The sequence below is a fragment of the Clupea harengus genome, chromosome 6, assembly GCF_900700415.2.
Source record: "Clupea harengus chromosome 6, Ch_v2.0.2, whole genome shotgun sequence".
NCBI lineage: Eukaryota > Metazoa > Chordata > Actinopteri > Clupeiformes > Clupeidae > Clupea > Clupea harengus.
In genome coordinates, this window is record NC_045157.1 from 15312796 (window position 1) to 15330097 (window position 17302).

A 17302-nucleotide genomic window follows, 5' to 3' on the forward strand; every position below is an offset into this window, starting at 1 on the left:
TCTCCAGGGACCACTACACCACTGCGAACAACAAATCAATATCCACCACTGATGTTTGACTGGACATGAACCGGATGTGGATGTGGAAATAAAACCCCCTTACTTTGCTTTGGTGGAATAAAGGGACGCCCTCTGAGTGTCAGAAATGCTTCAAAACTTCATATATGAGTGCAGTGTTGTACCATACTATGATCAGAGAAAGAAACTGCTCTTCCATTGTGATTTAAATATGCTGTATTTCACTTAATATTTAAATATGCCATTCATTCCTTTCAATACAATAACATATTTACAATATATACACTCTATTACAAAGGAAAAAAAGCTATGTTTAAGTATTTCGTAGACCTATCGTGTCTATCCTCCTTGATATTCAGAGTTGCTAATTACAGTCCTACAGTACTAAAGATGGGGTACTGTGCTGTACCTTTTCATCTAAACGGTACACTCCACAGTTGGGTTACTGTCAAATAGCCGACGGCTGGATGGCCTAGGTGTACAGTCTTCTGGTAAGCAGATGCTATTTGTTCATAACCAGTGTTGAAGAGCTACTGAAGACAATCCAGAGTAATTGTGAGCACATGATACATGTTACAAGAGTGCCGCACACTGTCTGAATTTTACCTTCTGAAAAAAAAGTTAAACTGAAGTTAAAGCCTGGCAAGGTTGGCAGTAATTCACAAATGTTAACCTGACTTGAGAGCTACGTAACGCACACTATAAAAAACAAAGCTATCAAAGTAGGCTCAGGTGTGTGTGTGTGTGTGTGTGTGTGTGTGTGCGTGTTCATACTCAATGTCCATGGCTTCAATTACCTGTTGTAGTCTCAGTAATAAAATGTAAATATATAAAAACTATGAACTATGAACATAAATGATAACATAGACCTTTGGCTTACAGAAATGTCATCTTGCAAAAAGAAGCAAAATGGATACCAGTCATACAACTGCAAAAAAATCCATCTGTCGTGCACCCATAAGCAACATACAGTTTCTTATAAACAACAGTGTCATTTTAAAATACAAAAAAAAAAAATGTCACCTCAAATACAAACCAAAAGTATTAAAACATCACTGCATATTGCCTTTCTATCATTTGACAAAAAAAGCACCCTGCTGAAATAATGACCTACATGATATAGTTTTACTTACTTCTGTAAATATAAATCTTAATTCAAAACAAATAGTAAATCAAGTACAAAATAGCAATACCTATTCAAACATTAATAATAACAGTCTTATTGTTTAACATTTAAATAAAAACGTGACACATTCATATTGATATTGTAACTTCATTATATAATAATAACAATATAATTTGTATTGATAACATTAACAAGACCAGTAACAACAGCAACAACTACAAAACACTCCCTGCCAAAGCGATCCAAGATGGCTGAACCAAGCCGACCTGAGTGACTGACTCTAGGTAACCCAGGTGTCCATGCGCAGGCGCTTGGCTGAAGGACTCTGCTGGTCTTCCCCCCCTGCCCCACCTGGGGCTCTGCTGAGCCCAGCATTATTGTGGTGGAAGTCTGGCCGATGCTCTTCGCGGTCGCTGCCCTCATAGGAGCTGCAGGACGAGCTCAGGCTGTCGGCAGGGGAGCGGCCCACATCCTGCCTGGGAGCTGGAGCCTGAGCCAGAGCAGCTGGATGGGCCATGAAACCGGACGAGCCCCCACAGGAGGCTCCGCGATCCCGGGGAGGTGAAATGGGCTCCGACTTGATGTTGATATTATGGATGGTGCTGACAGACAGGTTGGCACCTTGAGGTAAGTGATTCCCGCCCCTGAGGTGAAATATATTCAGTGAGTTTGCAGTAAGTGAAAGGGTGACATTGATGAAATATTACGATGTAGACCGTTAACGAAACTGCACAGTTCAAAAGCACTTTATGCATGGTGATCTAGAGTAAAAGCACATACTCATCAGTGCCGGCTACATACAAAACCCATATTCTTTGTATTGTTAAGACAATTTCTGAAAGTACTGAAAGTCACCATTATTGAACATGTTTCCTACAGAATGGTATTGAACTTGCCCTTGTGAGCTTGGTGGCCCATGGCCCATCTGCTGGTGTTGCCATGAAGGTGCAGATCCCATAGACAGGCCACCCGAGGGGCTGAAGCCTTGCAGGTTAGACAGGTCAGAGCTGCTTAGCTGATAGTCTGAAAAACAGCAACACAGCACAAATGTTGAATTTCAGGATTGAAAATGTCCCACCATGTTCTAACCGGTGAAACCACTACAGATGGTCCAGAACGCTTTGGATAAAAGACATTTAAATGACTAAATGTAAATGGATGTAAATGTAACCTCACACTGAGCCAGATTGATTAGCTCAGTAAGACCTCTCAGTTGAGGACTTTAGCTGATTAACACATACTCCTACCACAAAGTCCTAGAAAGTTATCGTTCTACACTAATCAGCTTCAAATTTGAACAACAGTGTAACTTCACAGCAGGATGGAGTAGACAGTTAACAGCACAGGTGGTGTCAAACACAGAAGCTGCTTGTGTGAGGGTGTGAGGGTGTGAGGGCCCTGGCCTACCTGAGTTGTAGGTGGAGGCCATGGCGGAGTAGACCAGACCCTGGTGTGGAAGACTGGGTGTGTTAACGGACACCACTGGGGTGGCCAGTGACTGGGTGGTCTGGGAGCTGTTTATTCTCTGGGCGTTCTGTAAACAAGGGCAGGGTAACGGTAAAGGGTTCAAAAAGTGCACAAACAGAGGGAATAGCTGTCAAAGACAGAGGGTCTTCAGTTTACAGGGAGGCGGGTTGAATTTTGACTGCCTCACGAGAAGATTGCAGTCCACTTAAATGCCTGTGCTGTCTTCCACCACTAGATGTCGCTGTAAACCTGGAGATTTGTCCTTACTGACAGTTTTGTGTTAATGGGGTATCTCAGAGACACAAGCGGAGCTTCAAGCCGCATGTCTGGCAAAAATACATTCTGGAGTCGGCAGTGTTAGCTAAAATGATCACTTTGAAAGTTCATCACTTTGAACATGTTAACCACAGTTTCTGGTGTATTTAATCAAATATTTTAATGGATAGTCCCCTCTAAAACACACAACACACTCATGGCTGCTTGCAGAGAGAACAAACATAGCAACCTGCTCTTGGACCTGTAAACAAACAATGAAATCTCAAGTTCCCCAACATTCTCCGTTTGCAAAATGTGCATAAGTCTGGAGATGGATGAGCTTTCCGCAGGCCAGGTTTTAGTCTTTCTTACAGCCAATGACATGAATCTGGCTACCCTCAAAATATATCTTACAATTCCTGACAGTAATGCACAAGCAGAACATTCTTTCAGACGGACAATTGATTAAAATTTCCCACCAAACAAATAGTCTAGCCAAAACTATGACGTCACTTAACAAGCTACATATTTTCATTTAATAACGTAGTAAAAAAGTCTAACTTAGGTTATGTTTACTCACCATATCCACTATTTCTTCCTCCTCTGACTGCATGTAATAGGGAAGGCAGATTCACTAAGGAGGGTATCATGGCTATGTCTCATACAATAATATCTCAGACTGGCCTCAATATATGCATTTATTACCTAGTATGTATGTTTATAGTATGTTGTATGTTACCTAGCACAGCTATTACAAATAATACTCAAACATACCTCAATATGTAATGTGGCATGTCATAGGATATTCACAACATGCAATTCACAGCTCATTACTTTAGATGGGTTATGTCCTAAAATCATTTGGATGTCAATCTGTAAGGATTGCATATGAACGTGTGTGCCATACAGCCTTATTTGACATCCATTATCAATAACATTAGCACCATTCAGTCATGTTTGGACTCTCTTTTAAGAGAATTGGTACTTTAGACCCTCTCTCTTGTATATCTGACCTAAAACAGCTGAACAAATGGATTGGACCCATTTCAGGATTTTTTTCTCTACCACTGTAGCCTCTGTTCTAGCCCGCTCTTGCATGTCAGGCAATTGGTGTCACCAGGTCAATAGTTTCCTGAACATTTCTACACCAAAACACAGCTAAATTGATCTGAATTTGCCAAGGGCAGACAGCCCTCCACGACCAATGTCAATGCCAGTGTAACAGGTGCAGCTGAAATGCTTTCAGGCATCCCTTCCAAGGACAGGGGCCACTGCTGACACACAGCTGGAGCCCATATGCTGCTATGCGCTGTGCCGGTCAAACAGAGCAGTTCCCTCGTACCCTGCCAGTGTGGCAGCAACGGAAAAATATGCAATCTGGCTGCCATTCGGAGATTCCGGTAAGATCCTTTCCACGCCTGCAGTGGAGGACGTGATTAATATGACACCGCCGTGACTTAGTGGCGGGTTGGTGCAGTGCTGCTCACACTTGCCTTTCATTTGAATGCCACTACTTGCCACACCTCGAGCATCTGCTGAGTTATGCAGCGCGTGGGAGCGCAAGTCAGACATGCTGCTTGCTAAGAATGTATAGGCTTAGAGCTACTCTGTCTAGGAGAGTTTGGCTTAAAATGAACCAACCTTTTAAAATGGTTAAAAACATATCTCACCTACTATTCATATTTTCACCTTTAAATACTCAGTTTTGAGTTGACAAAGCAGAGGAAGTTCACAGTGGTAAGAGTTGTGATGTGAATATAATGAGTTCTCAAATTAACACATACATTTATGAAAATGCATTATAATTTCAGATTGAGTAACTGAAAGGTGACAAGGCCAAATTTAAAGCCATATTCACAGAGGTAGCCTTTTTAGCAAAGAGAAAGAGTGTGTACCATTTCAGTGCTGGCAGGGGGTAAGGCAAAATGTGGCAGATCCAACTGCAAAACTGCAAAGACAACTGCAAAACTTCGACCATTTGGATCACAAATGAGCATTTAATTTATTTCCTAATGATCTCACACTGGGACCAAACACACTCACCAGTTGGTGCATCATGCCTTTGCCAGTGACCACTCGCAGGTCCGGTTTACGGCCGCTAACATTCAGATTGCCACCAGGGGGCGATGGAGACTTGGCCGGCATCCCTTTCCCCAAGCTGTTCCCGCTGGTATTGCCCACAAAGCCATTCACTGCAGAGGCACAAGGAAACCAAGAGAGATAAACAGTGGATGTGAGGCCAGGACTCTCCTCAAGCAAATATAACACAAAAACATCACAACCAAAAGCAAACAACTACAAGACATGCCAAGATCAGGCCATGCTGGCTGTGGCATTCTTTCCTTCCTTGGCTTAGGAAATCAGACATATTTTGACAATGCAGTGTGCCGGATACGGTTCGTCTGGGAATGGCAAATGGTGAATACAAATTCAGAACTCCTATTCATTTTCTATACATCTGATTTTACAGCTAGATGATTTGACATGGTTCAAAAAATGGTGACAGATCTCTGTTAATTACTGTGCAATAAAACAGTATAATATCTTGACTCACTGACACTGAAGTCCTTAATGTTCTATACGGAATTCATAAGGTAGGCCTTAGCAACATTTGAGAGCAGTGAACTCCTTGAATAAAGGACTGCAGATGTGGGTCATAGTAACTGTCATCTAACAGAAATTCAATCATTATTTCCACAGCTGCTGGCCAGACTCGTCCTCTCTGGCACCTGCTCCAGAGTTAGGCTGGGAGCATCGCCAACCAGGTGCCAAGCAGGAGCCATTTTACCGCTTAGGTGTCTCAGTGTGTGTGTGTGCGCCTGTACGTGTATTTGTATGTGTGTGTGTGTGTGTGTGTGTGTGTGTGTGTGTGTGTGTGTCTGTTTATTTATCAACCGCACGCTTGCCAGAACAGAATCCTTCCTGAGGTGGTCTGGACTACAGGTGAAACAATCTAAGTGTGCAGTGTTTCATGAGAGGCCCAGCACAGGAATTCTCAGTAATCAATATTAATCTTACTTGTAGCTCCACCGTTAGCCCCTCAACATTACCTTTGAACTCTAACCATAAAACTGGAGCCATTTTACCGCTATATTTGAGTATGTGTGTCTGTCCATGTATTTGTATGCTTGTCAAATAATCTAAGTGTGCAGTGTTTCATAAGAGGACCAGCAGAGGAAGTATTAACGTTCACTCCTCAACATTAGCCCCTGCACTCTCACCATGAGACTGACTCCCATAGACCCCTTGCTCAGGCATAAAACAAATGTTGCTAGAGAATATAAAGATCAGGGCAGGTTTTCCCCAAAAAAATTGCGCTCCAATCTGATTCATGCCCATCATACTCATCTCACGCATTCTCAAACTTACGTGAATAACAAAAATGTACGCCAGAAACATGGATTCAGCCTCTTAAGATATACGTCACCATAACCATATAACGTACGAATAACGTAGCGTTAAGAAGGCTTTGGGAAACCCTGCCATGTTTTTTTTTGTTAACGGGGGTGGGGCTGCATTCTTGTAATTTGATATTTCACGTGTCGTCCTGGTCAAACTCCGATCCAGTCTGTGGCATGTCAGCCTGCGTTGTGTCTCTGTGAATCCCCTGTCAGTAAGTGGGGGTCAGCTGAGCCCCTGCTGTATGCAGATTCTGCTGTGATTACCAAATCATCACTCAGACAGGGAGGTGGAGGGGCTGGGGGGTAGGAATGGAGGGGGGGGTGGGGGGCAGGAACAGGCGTGCTGAGGATGACATCTTGCAGCTTAAACCCCTCGAACACTAAATCACCGCCATGCTCTATCGAAAGCTCCACTAGAAACAGAAAATGCCTCAACATTTCTTCAAGTGATCTCTGTTACAGTGATGGATGGTCAATTAAATAGATGCTTATTTGGAGAAAAACTTTGATACCCTTGATCAATGTATCCTTCAATGTTCACTGACACGACTTACAGTTAATGCAATACATTATGCATACACATGTATGACTTGCATGGAGCAATGGTCTTCATTTTGTTTGTGACATAAAACCCTCTATGCATGACGATCATGAAGTCATTTTGCATAAATCATCAGCTAAATGACATGCACAGACGAAAATCCGAGATTCAAATGCAAACAATGCAAAACACGGCTCAAACTGCACCTGCAGCACGCAGCTATACCCTAAGTTACAGATTTGTGCTGGAAGGAAACAGCAGCTGGCAGTTTTAACACAGACTGCTTGTCATGCAAGCGCAAACAACATCTTCAAACCTCTCCAAACAGATTGGAACAGGGAAGAGCGTTAAGCCACACCTGCCGCGCTCTTTCATTCGGTACATGGTGGGCTGTGACAGCGAGCCGAGGCATTGTGGACATGCAGCCGAGAGGCTTGCCATGGTCTACATGCTTTCAGAGGTCTACTGGGCCATCTTGCTGACTTTCTCGGCCCTTATAAGGGCAAAGGCCAAGCCACACGGACACGCATGTGTCGAGTGAAGGAAATGTGTGGTGAACAGGAAGTGGACACTCATGGTTAACACCTCAATACAAAACTGTCAGTCAAACTGTCCTGTTAAAGACACACGGACAAATAACTACAAACTATTTGGAATGTGGCTTTTGACTCACCAACTTGGCTGGATATTGCACCATTCACCATTGGCATATCACTAGCTCCCAGCATAGAACCTACATTTGAATGTAAAAAAAAAAACATAACTGAACAACATAGCTGCATTAAAAAGGGAAATGTTATACAAAGACAATGCTATACAAACACTTCATGTATTCATTTCTGTTGTGAATAGTTGAGAGTGTAAGTCTTGGTGTTCAGACTTACCTGCAGTTCCTGTGCTGGGGGGTCTTTGAGACATCCCAGGGGAGCCCATATTCCTGTGCAAGGAACCATGGGGCGAAGACAGCACCCCAGTGTCTCCGAGGGAACCGCCTGGACTGTAGGCCAGGGTGTTGGGGTTGGTCCCCTGCAGAGCCACGTGCATGGAGAAGTTCTGCTGTGACATGGCAGATGGCTGCAGTAGAGAATGTACAGTAAGAAAATAAATAAATGCATAAATTAAAATTTAGATGTTAAATCAAGAAACAACAGGACACATAAATGGCAATGTACAGCACAAGCAAGCAACTACAGTTAATTGCATATTTAGGCATTTATGATTTTTTTTTTTAGGCTTACAAATCATTACAATTGTTAGCAGATGGATGAGATGGAAACTATTTTCCTCATCACAATGACACTTGATGGCAAAGTCTAAGGAAACAGACTTAAGTGTGCACTTAAGCTCTAATTTAGCTATAAGCTTACAATGCGGAGCACATGCAGTCGGATTCAGAGATAACCATTCCTCTGCAATCCTGTGCCAAACTGTGACCTCATGCTAAGGTGAATGAAGAATGGCCTCGTCCCCAAAAGAAACACCTCTCATTTCACGATGACCTTAGGAACCTGTGTGTTATGTGTCTGAGGAGTGGCACCATATGTTGCCGGCTTAGTACGAAGCATGCTCACTCAGACTAGGTGACATTTCTGCAGTCTGTTTTCTCTGTCTCTGGGGAGCATATATTATAATGAGAGTCTGGACTGTGGTGTAACACATCTGATGACCATTTTCACGTTAGGAAAAAAAGCCCACATATTATACAGAGAGTGTGCCTCTCAGTGTGAGAACAGTAACAAAACAGTGTTAGATGCTTAAACCACTGGCGTGCCAACATATCAAGCAGCAGCAGTAGCAGCAGCAGCAGCACCGTAGTTACTTACGATTTTGTGATTTCTCATCATATTATCAAACTCCTCATTAATTTTTTTATATTTCTCTTCTGTGTGCGGGGCGAGCACATAAGAGGCATCCAGGTCGGGGCTGTCACAGCCCCGGTGCTCTTTCTTGTTTAACGCCTGTGGTGGACATCAAAATAAAAGAGAAAGCGAATCAACATAAAGGAAGCAGAGAGGAGGCCGAGAAGTGTACTTACACCCAAGTGCTTACACATTACATCACTCTCGTCATCCAGCTCGGGGCTCAGCCCGTAGCTCTCGTCAGCCACGGGAATGGCAAAGTCATCTTGGCCTTTGTGCCTTAGTTTCTGAAATAGAATTAGCAAATTCACCTGCCTGCATGCAATAAGCTGGCTGCAGTATGAACGATCTGGCAGTGTATAGTATCACAAAACGTTTTCAAATGGGGGATCAATAATTAAAGCTCTTTCAGGTGAAACATTATGCAGCATCAGGACATGTTAGGGCGGTATGCTTTTGTTCCAGGAAGCTATCTGTAGCTGTGGCAGAGTGGTGACATTTGAGCTGTCCAAAGCATGTAGGCATTGTATTAATGAGCATCTCCCTCTCTCTCTCTCTCTCTCTCTCTCTCTCTCTCTCTACCTCGATCCATGCATGTGTTACAGCAGCTGTCGGTATCTGACAGCTTAGTGAGAATATCTGAATCCCAACAACAGATACATACATAGTCATTTTCAAATGTAACACAATGTACACAATGTAACAAATTTCACTGTAATTATTACCAGAAAAACAAAAATGAAAAACTTTACACAATTTACATAGTGGAGTGGATCTTTTTCGTTGTGACTTGTATATGTATGGCATTAAACAACCGCTGACTTCAACCGCTAGTCGAGAGACTTAACCTGACATATGGCACATGAACAGCATGACCGTTCTTTAACAACTGCTGGCACCTGCACTGCCTGTGGAAGACTGTTTGACCTTGCAAGACAGGGACCTTGACCTACTTTCGGTTGCATAATTGACTTATCTATTTTGAAGCATATGGACAGTCGCTGTTACCATATGTACAATTTTTTACCAGTACCGTACCAGTTGTTTAGGGTTTGTTCGACAAGCAATTAAACACAAAATGTTGTAATTTCAATTTTAAAAAAAAGTCTGGAGAGAAGTGTTTTTGTTATAGATATACAAATGAAATTGTCACTGTCATTGTCACTCACAATGACACATGACATTTGCATCACATTTATTATGAACAAACAGCCAATTAAACATTCTGTAGTTTAAGGCGTAATTGCAATTCTTGTTTTTCATTACGCTTATTCTATTTTTTGTCATGAAAGAAACAAAATGCCAATGAATGACTTTGTGAGCTCCTTTTCTTTGACCCCAGACAAGTGGCCAGACATTGACTTTCTGGGCTCGCGAAACATGATCTCGCTCTCATTCTCACAACTGCATGAAATATTTATCAGCACTGTTGAGGATTCTGATCAAATCAGGGGACAGGGCAGTGGATGCCAGCGAGTCTTCATGAGACCTCACCCAATAGGCCCTGGGAGAGGTGGACAGAAACTTGTCTCCAGTTAGGCAGGGCAGGCAACTGCCTCTAAACTATCTAACAGTCCTGACAGACATGGTTCTCAAACTTAGGACACCCTCAGGATGTTTTATGATCTTCACTTTTCTTTGCCTGTATATATTTCAAAACATTTGTCTTTGCTTTGAAATGGTTACAACAATGTAGAGGTATCATCTTATGATTTGCTGGTTTCAGATGCCATCATTTATAGCTGTCATAAGACAGCTTCAGTAACAGGGAGGGGTAAAGGTCTACTGAGTATCTCCAATCACATTCACATGAACTGGGAAATAATGTAACAGATCTTTCACAGGGTCTGTTTATGGAGCCCCTAAAGGGCATGGTGATTCTTTTGCATTACGTTGCAATATTTTTGTGTTACCTCGTAATACTTTGCGTTTACTTGCAGTACTATTGAGTTCTTGAGGTAACGCAAAAGTATTGCAAGGGGATGCAAAAGTATTGCGAGGGGACACAAAAGCAGCACTGAAAAACAAAATCACCACCATGACCCTCAAGGACCTCCATATTGTTATCAGATCTTTTCAGCTAAAAGAATCTTGCTCCAGAATAACCAGCATCCAGCAACTTCCAGTAGGGGGCATGTTGTAGCAAATTGCCCATCTTCAGCACATGCGTAAGGGCTAAATAAGCACCCGTGTCATGGCAATTTGTAAATAGCAAATGTCATAATGCATGTGAAGGTCGAGATGCATAGCATTGCAAAGACATGCCTCTGAGCTGATGGGGTGATTAGGCAGGATCTTTAATGGCCGAGGGCCTGCTCATAATAGGAAGAGAGAGACAGCGGCTAGCCAAGCTGACCACTGCATCAGCAGAGGCCCGACCGCATTCCCAGACGCTAATGGGCCAGTCTTTATTATTTCAATCTATTAATGGCTATTGACAGTTCTATTCATGTCTGATTCAATTACGCACAAGACAGATGTCCTTCTCGCAGTGTTGGAGGACAGAGGTGACTGCCACAGAGCCCATCTCCCAGCAGTGTGTCTGTGTCTCAGTAAAGTGAAAAAGATCTCATAGTTGCAGCTCTGCCTCTTAGTTTAATAGCCTGGGACTCACACACACTGCGTGAGTAGCCCAAATTTGCCATAATGTGCCCACTTGATGAGAACAGAAGTGCAGATGAGATGCAGATTAGCCGATATAAGTGAGCGAAGCAGAGACGACGTTTGATATGAAGTTGCAAAAATCATCCCGACCCCCATCATTTTCTCACCCACTTATGGATGCAGAGTATTTTTAGCTTGCCACAGCTGGTGAATTCACATTTCAGTGTGAATGTTTGTGTGCTGCGCAAAACAATGCTGAGGAGAATCTCTCACTTCTTGGCAAAGAGCTCATCCGCGCATCTGCCTACTGGTTAATATGAAATCCATTTCATGTTATCTTATACCAAGATGCGGATAACTGATCATAAACTAACACTATATACGCATAAGTCATACATCCACTGCTGCTGATGCCAAGGCTGTGTGGTATCTACTATTAACCAACCTAACAGAATAACTAACAGTATTGCTCAAAGTGTAATGGCATTATGTCAAATAATGTTCATCAAAGAGATACCCATGAGACCAATTCATGATTAACATGAGCATATTTTCACTGTGAAGTTGCATGTGTTAGATTCAAACTGAAGTAGTGTGACTCTTCTGTGGAATCCATCACTTCATTCCACAGAGGCACTAGCTGGAGAACTCCATTTATTAATTTAGAGATAGAAGCATGCAGCTTCACCAGGTATTATGGATCATTTTCCTTAAATATAAATTATGTATAACATTTAACATAACATCAAGACCTATCAGACATGTTGTGATGCTTCCACAGACACATTAGGACTAGGTCCTAAAGGAGATCCACTGACAGGTAATGGTTACTGGCATATGGTGATATTGTATGGTATGGTAATTTACTGTTAAGAAGATTATTACTGATGCAGTGTCAGTGTAGGGTTTAAGAAAAAGCACACCTGTGTGAGGAAGCAGGAAGTGTGTAAAAAACACCTGGAGACAAAGGAGGCAGGTGTAAAAAGCAATTTTTTCTCTGTAAAAAAAACTGGATTACTGTTTGGGGCTAGGGCTAGTTCTCTAAGAAATATATACCTCTCTCTTTTGACTTTGGGGACAATTTGCAAGAGAAGAGGAATTCCGGTGAGATAAATCTTTTGTTTGGTCACTCAGCTGGATATCATTTATTATTATTAATTATTTATCATTAGAATTCTTCAAGCGCTTGATGTGTATAGTAAATATCCTTGAACTAAATTGAGAAACTTAACTTGATTCTTTCTTGGTAGTTTAGTAGCACCTTTAATAAGCAGTTCGTCCTGTTTGTCCTGCCAGGATTTACTGTCTGACAGTGACCGGACTATACATACTGTATCTGTGGCGTGGGCTTTCCACTTTCTCAATGTTCATATATCAAATACCCTTTGATGTAACTGAGATCAGTCTAGACTACGATTAATTGAAAAACTGGTCTTTGGCAAACCAAATCTGGTAACATGTCAACAAATAAAATGTTATATATTGTCTGTTTGGTTTGGTGGATTATTGATGGAGGAAAGAGAAGCAATATCATAATCGTGTTGTTCACCCTGTGGAACAAGGCAAGATTGACCTCCCATAAGGTTATTAAACATAATGACACTCACCTCCACAATGTCGGCGTTGGTTCTGCTCTCGTGGGGTTCATTGTATTCGGTGTACTTCAGTAAGACTTTGTCCATGTCAGTGCTGGCATACTGGAAGAGTTTGTTTGCACTATTGAAAATGATCAATGCTATCTCACAGTCACACAGGACACTCAGCTCATAAGCCTTCTTCATCAGGCCAAACTTCCTCTTAGTGAATGTGACCTGGAAGAAAAAGAAGAAAACACAAGTAAAAAAAGTGTTAATATGTAGTGTCTACAGTCATAGCAGGCAGTAGCTTTTCAGTGAACTCATACGGCAAAATAAAACAAAAATATAGCTGCAAACAGCTATGAGGGGTCCAAGTAGCCCAGCAGGGCATAGTTCCCATGGAAACGTAATGTCATTATGTCAAAGGCATGGCTATTTGCTCTCACAATAGGTTTCATGCCAGTTGACCAAAGACTGGCCGAGATATGAGCTCACCTCCAGTTTGGCAGCTACGCTACCAAATTCGATAGTCTGAAACAGTTTTTTTTTTTTTTTTTTATCTGATAACTTTCGTGAGGCTTTGTCTGAAGATCATCTGTGCCAAATTTGCAGCTGCTGAAAACTATTTAAGGTTTCTGATTGAATCCAATATGGCAGCCACATATATTTGGTCAACATGATTGGGTTGTCAAGTCCCGTCCCGAGTCCATATACTAAGTTTGTCAATACATCAGACGGTTGCTGAGATATGATCTCACTTCCTAACTGGTGGCTTCACTGCTGATTACGATTGGCTGTAACAGAGAAAAGGTTTAAAAAATCTACAATACATCTAAAAACTTTTGTGAGGCTTGGTCTGGTGATCATCTGAAGCAAATCTGGTGAACATTGGACAAACTTTGTGGCCTGAGAAATATTTTAAACTTTTTCATGATCCAAGCCAGATCCAAGGACTCCAATGGTACCTCACTTTTAAAAATCGGGCATAGGATTAAAATGTTACATGCATAAACACATCTCCAAGTTGGACCCATTGGTGACGTTAGAGTGCTCGGGGTGCAGACAAAAGATGTGGGGTAAAGAATCAGGGGACTGTCCCCAATCAGTGTGCCAAATTTCAAAACTTTTTACCATATGGTATTCGAGACTGCCAAAGACTTCCCTGGCAGAAAAAGACATTGAGGTTGATGAATAATAAGAAAAGGTACCAACACAATGGGGGCCTATGCAGCTTCAACAGCGGCTTACGCAGCTTCAACGGGGGCCTTTATATCTAATTAGTTATTTTTTAACATCACCCACCACTTTCTGTAACCGTTTCACAACAGAACCTCAAGTTCAAGTATAGTGAGAAAAATTACACTGATATGGACCAGTCTTCTAATTAAGACATCGAACACTGCCCTTTTTAATAGCTGTCTAGGAATAACCTAGTGCGATGTGACATTCCTCCCAGGCACTGCCTTTCAAAATGCTGGGAGTCTGATTGCAGGGTTGTGCTATCGGCCTTGTTCTACAGGACCACAGCTCCAGAGGAGCTGGAGAGATAGCACACAGACTCTGCACAGGCTCACTCTCGGGGCACTTACAGTACAAAGGCTGTGCACGGCCGTATGTAGGTCACAGGGCATTCATGTTCACTTACTGTGGCATCCCCATTCACAGGCTGGGGAAACCTCGGACAATGCAAACAAATGGATGTTAAGGGCTTGAGGCCATATTTATGAAATCTGTAAATGGGTAAGGTCTGGGCGTAAAACATAAATCTGCGGTACAGATCCCAAAGTACAGTTCTGATTCTGTCAGTGTGTTATCTATTCTACAGTTTAGTGCATACTATTTCAACCATGATTCTCAAGAATACACGAGTGCCTAAACACTGATTTTATTTATATGCAATGGTAACCCAGGGGTGGGCAGAAGAGACAGAGATTAGATATAACCGATATAACGACATGTATACGGATATGATGCAGATCATGGTTTCAAGCACAACAACAAGATATGATACTTTTATTCATTCTTCCAAAAAGTTCCAATTAGTGTGCATATGTGTGTGTGTGTGTGCGCGCGCGCGTGTGTGTGTCTGTATGTGTGGTGGGGGATGGGTAAGATATATGGCAAAATGACAAGATGCCATACTGGAGGATATACTGCAGCAGATTCCATATAATAATATATTATGATCCACACCAACACAAAACAAATAGTTGTCACTGCATCTCTGTAAAAGCAAGTAGGCCAAATGGCTCCTTGTCTATTGAAGATAATATATTACTGTAATCCAGTCAAATGCTTGTCTAGAATAATATACATCAGTATTTCATTAACCCACTTACGACATTCTGCCTTTTCTAATGCCATGAATATGGAGCACCTGCAGTCCGGGCAGATGAATACATTTTTCATGATAATGGGACATGTATGCTAATGATTATTCCCTTGGGTCCACAGCCAAGCCCAGGGGACTGAGGCTGTGAAGTTTCTGATGCTCTCTAAGCAAACACTACTTACCGAACAAGCAGACTCTATCAAGAGGCAACCCTCTCTCCACGTTCTGGGGTGATATCATGCAAACAATATTCCTTGATTTATACTGTATGCCACTGTTAGCAGCAGTGCACCTTGATGTTGCACTGAATATAATTATGCTATAATATAGTGATATGATATGCAGGCAAATACTGCATGTTGTATTCAATGTGGCAACCCAAAGTTAAAATTACCATAGCCCACACTAATAATAAGGCATATCCCACAAATAAACAAACCAATAAAATATCAAAAATGTTTTTTTTCTTCTCAAAACCATTAAACACATACAACACATGCAAATCCAGCACACATAGACAGACAAGAAGTCCTCCAGACAAGATAGGATTTGTTGCGCCGCTTCTCCGCGTTTATATTTAGCCGTCGCGGAGCAGACAGGGTGAATTCCAGCCGCCTCTGCGGTTGGTCTGAGTGATGGCAGACAGCGAGAGAAGGGCGCAGTGTGTCCCGCTGACCCGCCCTGCTAATGAGAGGGTGCTGTTGGGATGTTGGGCAGCGGCTGCCCTCCTAATTACTACCGACCAGCTGCAACCACAGGGACGGCGGGCCCTGCGAGGCCTCAGCCTCGGACAAGCTCTCCAGTGTCCGACACCTCGCCTGTGGGGCAGCGTCCCGACATCACTCCCCACACGGAGCCCCAAGGTCTGCGAACTCATCAAACTATACAGTGTAGAATGCGTTGCGAATCTCATGGTCTCTAATTAAGTCATATACGTCGGCTCTGCCATGGAGTGCATGTGCCGTGTTTAAGTGTTTGGCGCAAAATCTCCAGGGAAGGTTTACGGGATGGTTTCGTTCTTGAAAGGCAGAGATGTATGAAACCACTCCAAGGATTCCTCGCCACAAAAAGGACATGTAATCTTTAGTATACTGCAGCTCTGAGTGAGTTCCACAGCCTGTACGTTTTCTCTTCCTTTTCAATGTTGAGAGGGTTGGTAAGAGACTGTTAAATGTGTGCACCTGCTGACTGTGAGGTTAGACTATTAAACCGTCACTTACTTGTCTGTTCCGTTCGTCCATGATTCGCGTGATCTGGATCTTCTTTCGCCCCATTTTCCGCTTCTGCTATTTTCGCTCACACCCCAGAAATATGAGAATAAAACTTGTATGGATCCTTAGGACTTCAGCACATCGTACAATGCTATTCTTCTCCCAAGTCCCTCCACAAGACACAGAAACCTGCAACAACAAGAACAAAACATGATATTGTTTATCGGATATCTTTATGTATGCTACTCATTCTACAGCTGCCTATGATTACATTTATGTATTACGCTCTCAAAGTGTCATTAACACCGTGTGAGCGTATTAATAAATGTGTGATTCCCCCACATCACATTTTCTATATCTGCAATCACCCATTCTTTCTCAGCCTGGTTCAGGATTGCTGTGTTTATTGCCTTATCCTGGCTGCCTAATCCCATTAGATCGCTGGTAAACACTGGAGCAGTAGGCCTACACATATGAGGTTGTGTGCGTGTGCGTTTATGTGTGGCGTGTGTAGGGGTTAAGACCTGAGGATTATCCAGTGTGGCAACAGTCATGCTGGTTTCAGAGAAGGTATGACGCTACTGTACTGTAAAGAAATCCTTGATACATACCAAAGTAGAATTTTATATAAAAAAGACAAAAATGTGTTCATTAGATGTAATGAGAACCAAAAAGCATTCTAGGGAAATCCTAAGGATTCCAACCCTGCACTTGATACACAAACAATGCTGGCAATTTCTCAACATTTATTTATCTGACAACATGACTTCAAAAGCTTGTTCAGTCGCAGAAAAATATCACATAGCTTTTTGTGCAACCTTCTTTCATACTTGTGTAAGACATATTTCAGAAGTATATTCATGTTCTACAATTACGCACAACAACCTACTCATACAGTATGTGGCAAAGCC

At 42.3% G+C, this 17302-nt stretch overlaps 1 protein-coding gene across 5 annotated transcripts in view; it reads right to left on the reverse strand.

The window, feature by feature from the left end:
- Positions 1-216: 216 nt before the first annotated feature.
- mef2ab (myocyte enhancer factor 2ab) overlaps positions 217-17302 on the reverse strand; it is a 28818-nt gene continuing 11732 nt past the window's right edge. The window contains exons 1-11 of one of the 5 annotated variants that reach the window (XM_031569161.2): positions 16760-17067; positions 16401-16580; positions 12879-13082; positions 8632-8766; positions 7693-7882; positions 7482-7541; positions 4910-5058; positions 3447-3473; positions 2552-2678; positions 2041-2167; positions 217-1788 (exon numbers count right to left, since the gene is read on the reverse strand). In XM_031569161.2, the coding sequence (XP_031425021.1) occupies positions 1425-1788; positions 2041-2167; positions 2552-2678; positions 3447-3473; positions 4910-5058; positions 7482-7541; positions 7693-7882; positions 8632-8766; positions 12879-13082; positions 16401-16454 (1437 nt within the window). In that variant the 5' untranslated portion in view covers positions 16455-16580; positions 16760-17067 and the 3' untranslated portion in view covers positions 217-1424. Of the gene's footprint in view, positions 1789-2040; positions 2168-2551; positions 2679-3446; positions 3474-4909; positions 5059-7481; positions 7542-7692; positions 7883-8631; positions 8767-8843; positions 8955-12878; positions 13083-16400; positions 16581-16759; positions 17068-17302 lie in introns of those variants that run through there. The other 4 variants (XM_012826958.3, XM_031569162.2, XM_031569163.2 and 1 more) reach the window with 4 other exon arrangements.